Consider the following 16,181-nt stretch of genomic DNA (forward strand, 5'->3'; position numbering starts at 1 on the left):
CATATTCCTTTCATCTTTACACACGGTCAATCAATAATCTTCCAGTAAAAAATAAATTGTTTAGTGTAATAGTAGCTTAATTTGTTAACTCTAAAATTACCATATTAACAAAAGTAGGAAATATGACTAGAAAAACAATTGTTTTTATTATATTAGTAGTATAATATTTTTTTTTTATACACGTAAAAAAAGACTTTTAAGTTTTGTATTACCCAATTCCTGCAACCCCTTCAACAACCAGATCATCACTTGTTAAAGTTCCTGTCTTATCAAAGCAGCATATTTCCACCTTCCCAGCAAATGGAATCCTGAATGGCTCAGTACAGAAGACAGCTATAAAATAAAAGATATGATTGGAAATAAATTATAATGTATATGTCATTAATTATTAATTTAACTTTGAGTAACTTACACAACTTGAATAATGATAAGAGGGAACTGTTGACAGCCAGAGAAAGTTCTATAGGCAGTTCTGGTGGGATGACTGATGTCAGAATTAAGGTACATTCCAAGAAAAGGCGGTATTTATTCCTGTTAGGGTCCTCAGATCCTATTAGCAAGTAAAAGGAAATTCTGTTTAGTGTGGAAATAAAATTCAAGTTATGAATAAGCCTTACTAAGCACACATCTTTAATCAATGGCATTATAATATCATAAGCTATCATCATTTATATCAGGCATCAAAATTTCAAAACTACAAGTAAAACTTTGTAAACTGATCTCTAGAATATTAAAAATAATGGTTTAAGTTTGGATATAGAGCCCTTCCTCATCTTAATTCGTACAAAATTAACTAATCATGACAGGGGACTAGACCAGATAATGATATTCAGGTAACATCAGTTAGAAGAAAACGTTCAAACATAAAATTTAAAAGATATTTTAAAAAATAAATTTTAATTCCAGTTAAAATTTTTGGCTAATGTTTTGTTTTGGTTTTAAATAAATAATCTAAGGCTTACCTTTGACCCAAACATAGGCAGCAGCAGCAACTGCAAAAATTAACAGGAACAAGATGAATCCAAATGTTTCTAAATTGTTCGCTGTCACTCGTTTCACTCCAAAAAGGATTGTCCTAAGCAGCTTACCCTGTGAGGTATTAAAACCAGTCCTGAGCACATAACCAACACAGCCATTGTCCTGTGCTGATTAAGAGGAATAGTGAATAGAATGAATTAATACTAAAGGAATAAAAATGAAATTGTTTAAAGCTCTTAAATATTAATTAAAATGTTTTTATATTACAATAAACATAAAAAATGAAATGGAATAATCTATCTTACCCCTAAGACCTGAGGAGGTCTTACTAGGAGGTGTATGTTGGACCACTTTAGTGCCCCCAAAAAGAATGTGGAGTTTACTCGGTCCTTCGATCTCTAACTCAATATTGGGTTCCAATGTTTCAATAGGCTCTTTCATTTGAGGTACTGATTCACCTTAAAATAATTGAATAATGAGTATAAGTAAATGTTTCATTAAAAAAAAAAATAAAAGATAGACATTTTTTTTTTTCATAAATTGGCTAGTTAAAATATATGTGTAAGATGCTGCATTTGCTCTCAGCTGAGACTAAACGAAATTGTATGGTTGTCTCTAAGAGCCTATTGATGCTCATGTGTCAATCTGAAAGAGTTTCTGCACCGATTAGTAACTGTAGACAAAACTTAGATACACTACTACACTCCTGAGAATAAGGAATATTCAAAACATTGGATTATGAAAAGTAGACAGACTACCCCTATGTTTTTTTTAAAAATTATTCCCATCAACTACTTGGAACTCCCAGTTGTAGGAGCAGTGACCTACAACCTGGGAAACCCAACCTCAACCTGAAGACTGAAGCTTAGACTGCTGCAGGACATTCTGTTATAAATTTTAATAAATATAACATTAATTCAGTCACACTACCTCTGTTTTACTTATTATTATTACTCATTTTATTTATTCATTATTTTTTTCTCTTTTCTTATCTCATCCCTTTTTAAAATTAACTTGTTTCTTTCTACTATTAGAGGGTAATTGTTTGATTTATTTAAGTGTACCAATATCATTGTATTTTGTTATTGATTTTACTTTCCTCTTTTATTAAGAAGCATTATTCTTATCTATTTATTTTATTTTTATAATAACATTGTATATAGTTAGGGGTGTCTTTTGTACGAGACTATACTCCCCATAGTCAACAGTTAAAAAATATATATATAATATAACGGTTATATCAACCATGCAAGGCCCCACTAGGCTGATCTGATATAAAATAAAATATATATATAACTACTTGGAAAAAACAATCACTATACAGTATTGTGCGTTGTTATTAGGCCGAGAGAGAAAATAAAGAAAAAGTTCTTATTTCAATAAATAAAAAACTTTTTCATCAAAGCAATGCATGGGTGCACAATTTTCCAGTTTCTATGGCTAAAATTAAGGAGTTAAAGTTTGAATTATTAGAACTTCCACCGTATTCGCAGCCTCCAGTGACTTATTTAACTTTCTAAAGTTAAAAAAAATGGGTCAGCAGACAATAGTTCATATCAAATAAGGAGGTCATTTTCTAAACAAATACCTATTTTGGGAAACTTGAGACTTCTGAGAATTAAATTTCCAAATAAATTCATCATTATAATTGAATATCGATAATAATCAGAAGAATTCGTCATCATGGCAGGCATATTGTTAATCTCGGCTGGCTGAGGATATTTCATATGGGAAATCAAATTCACATATGTATTTGGCAGAATTTTTTTTAGGATTATAATAATAATAATTCTGTAACATTTTATTATTCTTTGGTATTTATTCATATAATAAATTATTAATTTAAATAATAAACTATTATGTAATAATTTGAAACATTTTTGAAATTTGAGAAGATGTTGAGGGTGTGTTGAACACAAATAAAGAAAACATATTTATTTATGCTGATGTTTCAACCTGAATTTCAGGCCTTCATCAGGGCTGAAAAAACAAAATGAGAACAACCTTAATTCAGAAACCATAAAAATAAAATAATAGTACACAAACTTGGAAATATACATGACAATAAATTAAGTACATAGTAGTTGATTGATACTAATAGAAGACCAAATGCAATATTGTAGAGGTAAAAATGATACGAAATAAATAATAATTTAAAAAAAACAAAAAACAGACAGTGTTCAAATTTGAATTTAATTTATAATTTATTTGAACACTGTTTTTAAATTTATATTTTAATCATTTATTTTGTATAATTCTTACCTCTGCAATATTATATTTTATCTTTTAACGGCTTTCTGATGCTTCAGACTGATATTTCACTTATTTAAGGATTCCATCATACAATATACCCCTTACCATGGAAAATATCTGGAATATTCTTCATTCTAATGAAACTGGAGAAATTAAGGGTTGGATATGAGCTCAAAAGAAACTTAAGGCAAAACAATTGGGCCCCACCAACCAAGTTTCAGTCATATAATCCAAAAATTGTGGATTTCAATGGGTGTGTCAATTAAATATCAAACACCCTTCATAATTTTGTCACTATTTGCTTCAAATTTATTATTTATTTTCTGTTTATTACATAAGTTTGTGTTATATTTTTCTTATTGTTAAAAATGAAATTGCAGTAAGCCCACACAGTGAAAAATAATCATGTTGCACAATTGTAAATTTAAATGAAATTATTATTATAATAATTATTAATATTATACTTTGAAATTACCAGTTAGCATGCTCTCATCAACTATGCAGGGGCCTCTAAGTAGAAGAATGTCACAGGGCACAAGGTTTGATTCAGACCTAGTGATAGAAACTATATCACCAGGGATCAGCTGATCAGACATGATGCCTCTCCACCTGCGATTTCGGTACACCTTTAACAGTAATTTTATAATTCATATACTTAGCATTATATTTATGGCAAATAAAAAAAAATTTATTACATAAATTTTATTCTTTACTTGCAAGATAGACATTCTGAACAATGAATACATAAGCTAGATTGATACTAAACCATTATGGTTTATGATTTAAGATATAAATTACAATAAAATTAAAATCTTTACTTTGTTGACTTGTTTGTAGAAGTATAATTATCTTTCAATAACCTAAAAATTATCTACAATATATAAGTCCACTTGTGCCAAGCTTCATTTATGTTGATTCCCTGAAGAATTGTTTTGATACTTTACGGTATTCATGGCAATGTCAAAATTAGTTTGATGATTGATATTTGTGAATTCATGAAGACTTCTACTCAAACCTATATTGACTGACCTCAAAGTGGATACAGGTGTCATCATCGTCACCACCAACTTTTTCTAGAGCTAAAGAAGCTTGTTATGAGCATGCTATAATGTCAATGTCATCATGATATCCCAGCAACTGAATAAATGCAAAGAAGAGTGTAACTGTTTGTACATTAGAATATCTTCCTAACTTAAACTACTGTCTGCTTTGAAACTAATAGATACTTCATGCCAACAGCTGTGCAAGGAGGTGATTTGGTCAGAATCACACTCGACCGCCAGATTTTTGCCCAATTAAGGGTACCCAATAAGATATATATATATATGAAGCTGGGTGGACCCCAGAACCCACACGTGAGATTGACTCGCAGCTACAGCGTAACAGAAAATAATTTTCTGCCCAGCTGAATTCGAACCCAGGTCGCCCTTGGAGTTACTAGCATCATGCCTTACCACAGTGCCACTGCATTCCCCACTAAGTATGAAACAGTAAATAAATTGTTTTGACTAAGGAAGCCTGATTTATCCTTGCTAACTATAACTATTGTAAAGGTATTTCTGTATCCATAGGAATAATATTAATGTCAAAAGGTGTAATTTGTGACTATAAACACTAAAATGTACATAGAAATTGAAAAATGAGAATATTTGGACATTATGCCACTAAATATTCTAGCTTTGTTTCACTAATTAGGTGTAATTACTATTTTATATTGTAATTAGATGTTTTAAAATAAGATTAAGTAAGTAAAAGTAGAAAGGTTTAAAACTGTAACTTATATATTCATAGTTTATTATTAAACACTTAAAGGTATAATTCATTTAAAAGTCCATTACTCGCATCAGAACTAATAGATACATATTTTGTAATATTAGATAGAGGTAGCCTGGGCATACGTGGATTTTGCCCTACCTTCTATTTCTGCAGGTGTCTTCAGGCTATGTAAAAGTAGTGTGTTGATCTTTGCTTCCTCCTTCTGTGACTTCTTAGACCTCCTTGTTATCTCACAGATACCACGTGATTAATCCCATAAGTATTTCAAAAATTTATAATTCTTGGTTTTACTGCTTCATTCATGTCATGTTTATTACATTGTTTGCTATTTTTAGAAATTGGCATTTTTATTGTATTTATTCCCAAACATTTTTAATGACTCCATTTATGTATCCCACAGATACCATGTGATTATTTAGGTTTTTTTTTGTGTTCAATTTTTTTTTAATTTAGTGAAATTTCCTAATTACAGGTTAGTATGAAAGAAAAAATGATATTTGATCTCAGTATCCCTTCTGACATGAATAAAATACACGAGATGTTATTTGATGGTTTTGAGAGAGATGGTGAAGATAAAGTTTAAAGGATTCAAATGTTGTTTCAGGACCAGCTAATAATGTTTATGAATTTCCAGAAGAAGAGTGTGATACAGATACTGATGAAGTAATAGAAGATCAACAAATTAATTTTGAAACGGAGCAGAGTGATATAGATTTATCGTCTGAAAATGGAGAAGACAATGAATTTGATGTCTGACACAATTTCTTGGAAAAAAAAACTCCTTATTGTTCTGTAAAGAGGGGAAAACAACTTTATACGGAAAATGTTTGGCACAGCAGGTAAAGCACTGTCAATGCTTAACAGTTCAAATTGTTACGAAAATTGTACATATATCTCACAGACACCAGGCAAGCACCGTGTAATAGTGAGTGACATGAGCAATAGACTGTTAAAAAAATTATTATAGGTGTTATAAAGCATTTAGTAAATAAATAATATTGTTAAATCCATTTAAAAACGATTAAGGATTTTTAAAATTCAAATACTGATATATATTTTTTAAAATATTATATTACTTTTTACTCAGGACAAGGAAACAGCTAAAATGACATAAAATTTCAGCCCGATTGAGAGGATATGCTGTGAACTTTTGTAAACGTGTAAAACATTTAAATTCTCACTTATGGCGAATTCTATGCTTAAGTATCCCAGGAGACCATTCTGAGTTATCTAATAAGGTGGCCAGCAAAGGTTAAGCTGTTTAGTAGTATGTTTATACTGCTTCATACTACTTTTGAATGACAGATTTTTATCCCAAATAGAGCGAAACAGACATAGTTTTAGTGATGAATGAATAATCATATTTATTCATTATGCACAACTTTATGCAAAACTATTAATGATTATTAATATATCTCATATCTAGTTTTAAAATAAAATCAAATGTAATGAGCCAGTATGTCATACATAAATCATGGAGAAAATGAAAGCGGACGTCGATTAAAAGAATTATGTAATCTTGGTAGAATTTATAGTGAAATTAAGTCAGTATATTTTTGGCTCAGCGAAGATAAGTAAAGTTTTGGTCAGAAGACAGCAGTTTAAACAGAACAAGCATAGTTAGAAAAAAACTATAGAAGGAAGGATATAGATTGAACAACAAATGTTATGACTTTTCATTAGTATTTATCTGATATTTTAAAATAAATTTAATAATACCTTTTTTTTTAAATGATTCTTTGAACAATCTAAACTTAAAAGGAAGCTTAATTTGCCCTTACTATGTGTAAAATCTGTGAATATATCTAAAAAATAAATTATGTAAATAAGTTTCACCTGAATCATGTAAGGTTTGTTGCCCATTTTCCTTATCTCAGCCATATTCCTTAGCTGCTGCTGAACGAGGGTACACTCAAACAACACAAGCATAACCAGGGTGAAGATAGAGTAGTACCAATATTTATCGAGGCACCATAGGGCTACACAAAATACTTGAAAAACAAAAAATGGAGCTGTCGCACGCTCAATAAACAGTTCTTTGAATTCAGGAACAACCATATCAAGCCTGAAACATAATTTTAAATTCCACTATCAACTGATTATTCTTGAGTAATCAATAGTTTGAAGTTTCAACAGAGACATATTGTAACTACTTTTGTTTAATAGGCTATCCAATTACTAAAGAAAGTAAAAAAAATAATAAATATAATTTCTGAGTAAAATTTCATCTGTGATTTTCCTAAATTCAACATAGTTTTTGCATTTTTTTTAATTACCGATTTTGCTATGGTATAAGTTCATCCAAATTCCTAAGGTTAAAAAAAACACAATATACTTGACAAATATCAATAGAGGGCTAGCAACAATGAAAAAAAAATAGCAAAAAGAGGCTGGATTTTATGAGTATTGTAGCTAAAGTAAGTGTACCTAGTAAGAATTTCTGAAGATATAACCAGTTTTGATTAAGGTTGAATGAAATTAACGTAAGTTTTGCGGCAATCGGCAAGAATGATTTAGGGTCAGGTGGGGTAATTGGGAATAAGGGGTAATTGAGAACAAGCATCATGACCGCTCATGTGGTAGTTTGTGGAACCCAAATGAGATGGCATTTGAAAGTCAGTGATACAACGTGTTTCTGCCTTTTCTGGTTTTCAGCCGGCAGTTCTGTGATATGATCAGTTAACATAGTGAATAATTTCTGAAAATCAAAGTGAAGTGTCCTCTGATAACAGCTTCTCATGACTGCACAATTCACAGGTGAGAGTCATTATTTGTCAATAATTGTGTAAATTTCAAGTATGTATGGTGATTTTGGCGAAACTATTCTTTAACGACTTGGGTATGACCATTCCCAATTACCCCTGAAATGTTTACCTCAGGGGTAATTGAGGACAGAGATTTAAACTTTTTTTTCCTCATGTCGAGAATAAAAAAAAAAAAAACGACTGTTTTTGCCCAAATAATGATGTCTTCTGATTAATTGACTGTTGCAGTGGTCAACAAGAAGTACGAACCTATGTCAGGAAACAGTCTACACCTTCTTCCACAATTGATGAAGTAACCCGTGCTATTCACGATATTCTCAAAGGTAACATGACGTACCTTGCCGCTTCTCTAACCTACGTGGTCCCTAAAACAGTACTTTTCAAACGCATCAACGAGTGGATAACTGACATCAGTAAGTTGGGGGCAGGACAACCTACTGATCTATCAAGTGATGTTAAAAACTCTTCTAGAATGCTTGATAGCAATGGTGAAAATGGGTTACCCTTGTGATAAAGTACAGTTAAAAGAGCTATCACAGGAGTACATCAAAGCAACTAGAATAAATACAAATTTGTCGATGGGAAACCAGGTGAAGATTGATATCATTTGCTACTCATGAACACCAAAATTTCACTAAAAAAACCTGAACACCTCCAAAAGGCTTGGAAACAAGCGAGGGATTGTTTTGTTGTCAATGAGTTCATTGCTGATTAGAAGTCGGTGTATGATGATCATCAGTAAGAGACGATATTTTATTCATTTAATGGATCCAGGTGAGAAAATAGCTGTTACCATTTACCCCCTACTCTACAGGGTAGTTGGGAATTTGTGTGGTAATTGAGAATGCGAAAAATTAGGGCATTTAAAAAGCCAAGTTTTACTTTTGACTAGTCGGATTGTTGAATGAGGTGTGTATTAACAAGTTCGTGCACAAAAAAAGGTGATAATACACCTTTCATGGTCACAATGGTAATGAGAAGGAGAAACATACATATTCCGTTCCAAATTACCCCACGACCCTACTTACTTATTTCAAAGGTTTAGACATTTTTTCTATGGTAATGTGTAGGGGTTGATTCAAAGAAAAAACATAGTACTAAAATATCAACGATTATTTTAGATTTAACAAGTTTTAAATTTGGGTGACTCAATAATTTTTGAGTTAAACAGGGCGTTAACTATGAAAAGTTTTATAGCATGATCTTAAAACCTATAGGCATGGAGTACCGTATAATAAAATACTTGCCTTAATCCCCAGGAATATGTGCACTTCAAAATAATATCACAACTTTTTTTTAGGAGATGAGGCACTATTAAAGCAAAGCAATGATATGAGAAACATTGAAAACTTGTCAATTATCAAGCCCATCTCTAATTCTTCTCATATATAATGAAACTTCTTTTCATTATTTAATTTAGTCTCGGCCAACAAGGTACAAATTTAATGCTTTTAAACCCCTCCACTTCGGACACAGACACAAGTTTTGTTGCCCATCAGCACTTTTAACACTTCAATAACAGACGAAAGTATAAAAGCATGTATATATAAAATCGAAATGCCAGAACTAAATTTTTCTAAGACCTGAAACAGATCTTGTAAATAACAAAACATTAAGTAAATCAAACTCTCATACCAGGGGGAGGACATTGAAATCTATTTATATTGCAATAAACCAAGACAAAGTGCTCAACCCAAAACAAAAAGGAGCCCATATATCAAAACATTACTCATTATCATATACATATACGTCATACGTGCAACCTCCCTCTGGAATTCTCTTCCCATCTCCATTCGCCAGTCCCCATCCATTCTCTCCTTTAAACAACACCTATTCCTTCATTTATTGAATAACCAAACCTCCACATCTTTGTAATCAAATAAATAGGCAGTTATTGATTAACATTATAAACAGTAGTAAAGTCAATATACCAATGTAATTTCATTCTACTATCTGAAAATTTGTAAACGCTCGCCAGATAAAAATCTCACTGTATGAACCTTGTAATTATTCTTAGGGGACATATGTCCCAGAATAAAGTTATTTTTTTTCATTTCATTTCATTTCATTATCATTAACGGTGCGAATAACAAACTTGTGTTTTCAACGAGCAATATAGGACTCCAATGGGAGTCTTGGCCGAAAAAAAACAAAACAACTTGTGTTCAATGAGAATGTTTTTCTTTCCATAACAAAAACAGACAATGAATAAATAAAATGGAGCAAAAATTAAAGAGATCAATATGGTGCTGGACACTGATAGTAACTCTTTTAAATATGTAGGGTGTCCTAAAATTAATACAAGATTTGAATTTGTCACCATTCATGCAGTAAAGTATTGGAAAACCTTTTGAAAAAAAAAAAATTTGACAGCTGATAGTTTAGTAGGACCACTAGTAGCTGAGGGAGTTAAGCGACTGCCTCATGGCTGCAGTGGTGCCAGTTCGAATTCAGCCTGGGAAGTCAACTTTAATTTCTGAGGGGGTTATACAAAATGAAAACTTGACCCCCCCCCCTCCTCCACCGTGGTTAGAATAGTCAGAATATGGCTAGGAAGGGGGGATCATAAAAAAAGAAAAAGAATGCAGAACAATATTTCAAAAATAATGAAAATCTGGTGGCCACTAATTGAAAAATTCAGGCAGAGTGAATAAATTGGAGATGTTAAACACACCGGTTGTCCAAAAGCAAGCTGTTCAAATGTCAATATAGATACAGTGAATGAGAGTTGGGTGAAAGTCCAGGAACATGAATTCAGTATCTCGGCATTGGCTCTCTACACGTATGGTCACTGAAGATCTGAGCCTCCAAGCTTACAAAGTTCAATTTTAATACAGGAACTGAAGCTTAATGACCAGGCACAGTGAAAAGAATTTGTTGAATGGATTATTAAACATCAACAAGTGGATGCCGATTTTTCGGACATTTTCATCTTGATGGCTTTGTTAATCGACAAAATTACCACATTTTGGGGTTTGGAGAACCATCATTTGATTGTTGAAAAACAAATGCATTCTTAAGGTGTCACTGTTTGGTATGGAGGTTAGGGTGGAGGTATTGATGGACCATACTTTTTCAAAAATGAAGCAGGTCAAGCAACGAATGTTACTGAGTACTAGATGAAGCAACATAATAACTTCTTTCTGCCTAAATTAGATATTGATGCCGAGGACAGAGGATTTCAACAAAATGGTGTTGGATGCCATATAGCCCATGAAACCATTTAATTACAGCATGAGACATTTCCTGGCCTCATACTCTCTTGTTGCAATGATAAGAATTGGTCCCCTAGATAGTGTGATTCAACCATTGGATCTCTTTTTATGGGGTTGGTTGAAGTCATAGGTCTATACTGACTTGCTTGCATGCATTGAAAGAGAAAATTCCACACTGAATCAACAAAATTCAGCCACATTTATACAAAATGGTCGTGGAAAATTTCGACATGAGTGCTTATTTGCCAGCAAAGTTGTGGAGGCCATTTGCCCCATGTGTTATTCCATACATAACTTTATCTTGTGTATTTTATGATTCAATAAAAATATAATAATTTAAAGAAAAACAACTATGTTATTTACTTGGTTCAAATCTTGCGTTAATTTTGGTAAAAAAAATTATAATAAAACTGTCTGAGATACTTAACAAATAGCTTTGATTTCTGTCAATCTCACTGCTATTAAGTAGATCATGGGCTTTAAAGATTTAAAAGGAACTAATAATAGAAAGAAACAATAATAGGTATAAAAATTGGACATTTTAATCAAGATATGGTTAAAATGAAGTAGGTACCAATTTAAAAAAAAAAATTAACAAAGAGGTAGCACACATATTAACAGAATTTTGAAAATGATATAGAACTGCTTTGATTTGCAAAATTATATGATAATTCTACAACATTAAGCTATAAGGAAAGCTTTTTCCATCATTTTAAAACTGATAAAAATCTTCAAAAAATAATGGTTATTTAAATGGTTTTAATTTGTTTATTGAATACATACATTTTAAATAAACAAATTAAAATGCTAGTATATTCCATATTCTATGATCAGTAGAGTTCTGCGATAAAAAAAGATTATCAGATATGATGTTGTTAGGTGGAAATCATAGAACAATCTAGAACTATTATAAATTGATAATTATACTTAATTTTTTAACAGGGTTTATTTAGGTTACAAGAATAATTTTTGGGAGCTATAAACTACTAAATAATAGTTAAATTGCCTAGACAGCAAGCTTCTAACCACTTTAATCAATTAAGAGTATAGTTTTTTTATCTTTCATCATTCATTAGCAGCACAACAGATATAGCGTAAATGATTAAGCATTACAATTCTTAGTAACTTGACCCACATGTTTTTGCCATAATTGGATTCAGCATTAGTCAGATCCACATCATCAGAGTAGCCTTTCCAGTGGAGATAGTGAGAGAGCTTTTCTCCAATTGGAAACTCAAGCCCTCGAAATTGTCTCCGCTCTTCATCCCAAACATACTTAGTTTTTTGAAACATAAACCAACCAAAATATCGACCATTTTCATCCTAAAAAAGAAATAAAAATATTTATAATTTTCAAAAATTATAATGAAGAAAGTTATAATTTTATTTTAAGATCTAAAGTGAAATAATCAGTAGTTGTCATGAAATCTAGACAAGTTAAGCTCATAAGAATTTTATCATTACAATATAAATAGATATTTTATTATCATATATGAAAATTCACAGTATTTTATTGTAACTGAATAATTTAAAAATAGAGTTGTTAGAAATAATACTAATAATGATTATAAATAAGAAACAGAGACCTACTACAATATATTTGAATTATTTATCATTATTAAACATTATGCAATAGGTAAAATACAAATATTGGAAGAAGATAGTTGACCGTATGAAGTAGATTGGAGGAAGATAGGAATGATGTTGTGCTGCCAACAGTGCGTTGAGAATGACAGAAGACTAAGGAGGAGGGAACCTGGCTACCTATACCCCTCCAGAGCCTATAGCCTGTCGCCTCACAATCCCAGTTGTCAGCAGAAAGACATTTTTATCAGCCTGCAAAGTGGGGCAAAACGTTGCTTAACAACAAATAGTTTTTTGTTACTGTTTTGATACCTTTATTGACCGCCACCCGAACTATTTTCCTCCAAAGTAAAATAAAATTATTTACTTTTTTAAATATCATATTCAGCTAGCTTAAAGAGGATATATTGTTGAATTAAAGCATTGTATAAAAACCAACTGGTTAGGACACCGCCAGAGCTACCTGAGAGATGTTCAAAATCTATAAGGTTCTAAGTTTAATTGAGTTTTTGAATAGTAACGTTCTTCATAAAATTAAAATTTTAGTGTTATCACTTAACAGTTTAGGTGAAGTGAAAGTTGAAATGTCTCAAGACAATAAGAACTAAAACCATGGATATTTCCATGTACCAAGTATTTGGCCATATATATTTAATATAAAAAGATAATTTTAAGTATGTATGATAAATGTTTAAGTTAAATTTTAAGAAGAGTCAAAATATCACCCACATTCACATAAACTAAATCAATTTCTACTTGAAACTTCTGTTATTTAAAGTAATTAATTAATTTAATTTTAATCTGAATCTTGTATTTCAATTAAATAGTTTATACTAAGTTTATTTCAAATGGAAATGTTGTAATTATTTTCTATTATTCATTTTTTCATATAAATGTTTCATTGTTAATAATTTATATTATATATTTCATATTACCCATTGACTTGGACCGATAAAATGAATTAATTAAATTAAATAAAATTAAAAGGAATCTATTAATTACACAAAACTTAAACAAAATGAATCTATTAACCACATGAGCACTCTGTTAGGATACTAATAAAATTTTAATGTCAAATAAAAATAACATCTGACTATAGTTTTTAGTTTTAAAAAATAAAATAACAAATAATTTGATTGTAAGAAGTTTTTCAAGTCATAAAACTAACTAAATGAATTATAAATTATAAAGGTTGGTCGATGTACGACATGTCATAATCTCACAAGAGGAGATCATAACATACACAAAAAAGGCCATCCTTCCCCACTCCACTAAGACCCCTGGGGAGCGAAACGGCCGTTTTTCAATTTCAGGAGCTTTCTAAATATTGCTCGATTTAACTATCTTAAAGTCTCCTCTTCCCGTTTTATGCTAATATTTAAAAGTGATATAGGACCGTCACTCTCTGAGGGTCTTAGCGGGGCAGGTCTAGTGGGAAAGGATTGTCATTCATTTACTTTTTAAAAATATTTCACTCTCTCATTACACAGATTCTAGGAATAATTCATAGCAAAAAAACATACCATTTTTTTTTTAAAAAAAATTATCTTTTATTAAAAAAAAAAATCCAAATAAATATAATAACTTAAATCTAAACAATTGCTTTATACAATATAAATAAAAGAGTCATAACACTTGACTACAACGTATTCATTTACACCTCCATATTGCTACCTCCAAACTAAATCAATTCTTGATTTATTTCTTCAATCTTCTAAGAAATCACTATTACTTCAAACTGGAAGCTTATTTTATTTAATGTCACATAATCAATTTTACAGTTTATGTTAGCCATGGTTAATACTATTTTTGAATGTTAATAAACAAGTTCATTTCAATTAACAAAAACACATTACTTTTTACTTAAAATTTTATAAAAATGTTTTCAAGATAACCTATAATTTTGAATGAGGATCTTAAAACAACAAGCATAAGTGTGACCACACTCACAAAAGCATGAAGAAGATAAACTTTAGTTTTTTTGGTATACGGGTGATTCTCTATTTTGGTGTCACTTTTCAACTTTTTTTTTTTTTCTGTTGTATAAAATATGCGTTTTCCAGCTTTTGAAATTTTAAAAATAATGTCCATATGCCCTTTATGAACCCCCTTGAATAGATCGTCATAGATATCCATAGTACTCTTGGAATTTGAATTTAACCCAAGTTGGAAAAATGAGGGACTGGGGAATATATGAAGTGAGGGATTCAGGTAAGCGACGGACAGCTGGGAAATTAGCAGTTAAATGGCTATTTGAGTAACAAATATTAATTCAGAAGACATTATTTATCAAAATGCCATGAATAGTCATTAACATATTAGTTTCATAATTTTGCAAGTCTTATATCATTATTAACAAACGTTAGGAAAAAACTAGCATTCATCATAGTTTAGCCACAATATATGTCGATTCTTTTATGTATATATATATTTTAATTTTAAAACGTTATCTAAATAAAACGAGTCATAAACAAAAAATAGACATTACTGTAATTCATGTCAACCATAATTAAAATAATAGTCATATCAAATCTTTTGTTTCCTTGGAAAGATGATAACATATTATTAAGGAACAGCACATAATGTGATAATACTTTAACTTTAAAAATCTAGGTAAAAGAGAATATTAACTCTAAATAGGTAAATTTCAATATTGGATTTAAAACATAAATGTAGATATAATTAACAAAACTAGAAGAAGTCAAATAAAAATGCTCGAACATTGAATACAATAAACAAACTTTGATAATATGTAATATAAACAAAAAATAAGACATTGTAAACATAATTACTTGTCGGTATTAATAATCTCATTCAAACCAAAGGAAACTCCCGTATTACTCCGTTAGCAACAGTTTTAATTTATGGTCCAGTTTCTTCTCTGGGTCTGGCAGTGAAAGACAGCCACAAATAAATTCGAGGGACTCTATTATTTGTTCATCTCCTATCGCTTGTAACCTTGTTCCTCACTAGCAGTTAAATGAATAACTAACTTGAATTTCTCACACATTATATAGGTAAAACAGCTCAGCGATTCTATTGTTAGGATGCTTAATGATGTAGTATGAAAATCAGTTTGTTTGACTTTCATAGTCCTTTTAAAAGGGAGATTTTTTGGAATAGCCTGGGATATTCTATACATATCTTCCTGGTTAATTGTGGCCATCAAGTTTAGAGTGTTTCTTCGAAGTGCAGTGTCAAAGGCTTTAAAATTGATGATGCCCTGTCCATTTGCTACAACCTTGTCAGCTGTTCTCTTCAAGCATCCGCCAGTCCAATCAGCGGCTCCTTAGCCATGTCCTGAAGTAATATAGTTCCAAGTTGTTAATAATTGTAATGTCACAGCACAGTATTACCTTGGTATTTTTAGTTTCCAATACATTTGACTTATAAACAGCAGTAATGAGAAGATTCATATTTTGTGTACCTTATAGGCATAAGTATCTCATTCTTATGTATAAGTATATATATATATGTATAAGTTAAGGTAGGATGACACCTGATAATGGCCTTAATTCCTATCCCCATAAGTAAGCATGGCCTAAAACTATAAATGTAGGATTAATACTGGGAATAAAGCAGTATATACTGAGACTTTGAGTGTGTTATT

The 16,181-nt window shown here is 30.8% G+C and overlaps 1 protein-coding gene across 2 annotated transcripts in view; it reads right to left on the minus strand.

Annotated features, from left to right (window-relative positions):
• Positions 1 to 16,181, minus strand: part of LOC106685723 (endoplasmic reticulum transmembrane helix translocase) — a 62,244-nt gene that overhangs the window by 36,394 nt on the left and 9,669 nt on the right. For both annotated transcript variants that reach the window (XR_010845135.1, XM_067053435.1), the window contains exons 3-9: positions 12,123 to 12,310; positions 6,844 to 7,072; positions 3,707 to 3,857; positions 1,284 to 1,436; positions 963 to 1,145; positions 413 to 550; positions 213 to 333 (exon numbers count right to left, since the gene is read on the minus strand). Coding sequence is in view for 1 of the 2 variants with exons in the window: in XM_067053435.1 (XP_066909536.1) it covers positions 213 to 333; positions 413 to 550; positions 963 to 1,145; positions 1,284 to 1,436; positions 3,707 to 3,857; positions 6,844 to 7,072; positions 12,123 to 12,310 (1,163 nt within the window). In the remaining variant the exon portion in view is untranslated. The remainder of the gene's footprint in view (positions 1 to 212; positions 334 to 412; positions 551 to 962; positions 1,146 to 1,283; positions 1,437 to 3,706; positions 3,858 to 6,843; positions 7,073 to 12,122; positions 12,311 to 16,181) is intronic.

The sequence above is a fragment of the Halyomorpha halys genome, unplaced genomic scaffold (assembly GCF_000696795.3).
Source record: "Halyomorpha halys isolate HHAL.00 unplaced genomic scaffold, Hhal_1.1 Scaffold726.1, whole genome shotgun sequence".
NCBI classification, from domain to species: domain Eukaryota; kingdom Metazoa; phylum Arthropoda; class Insecta; order Hemiptera; family Pentatomidae; genus Halyomorpha; species Halyomorpha halys.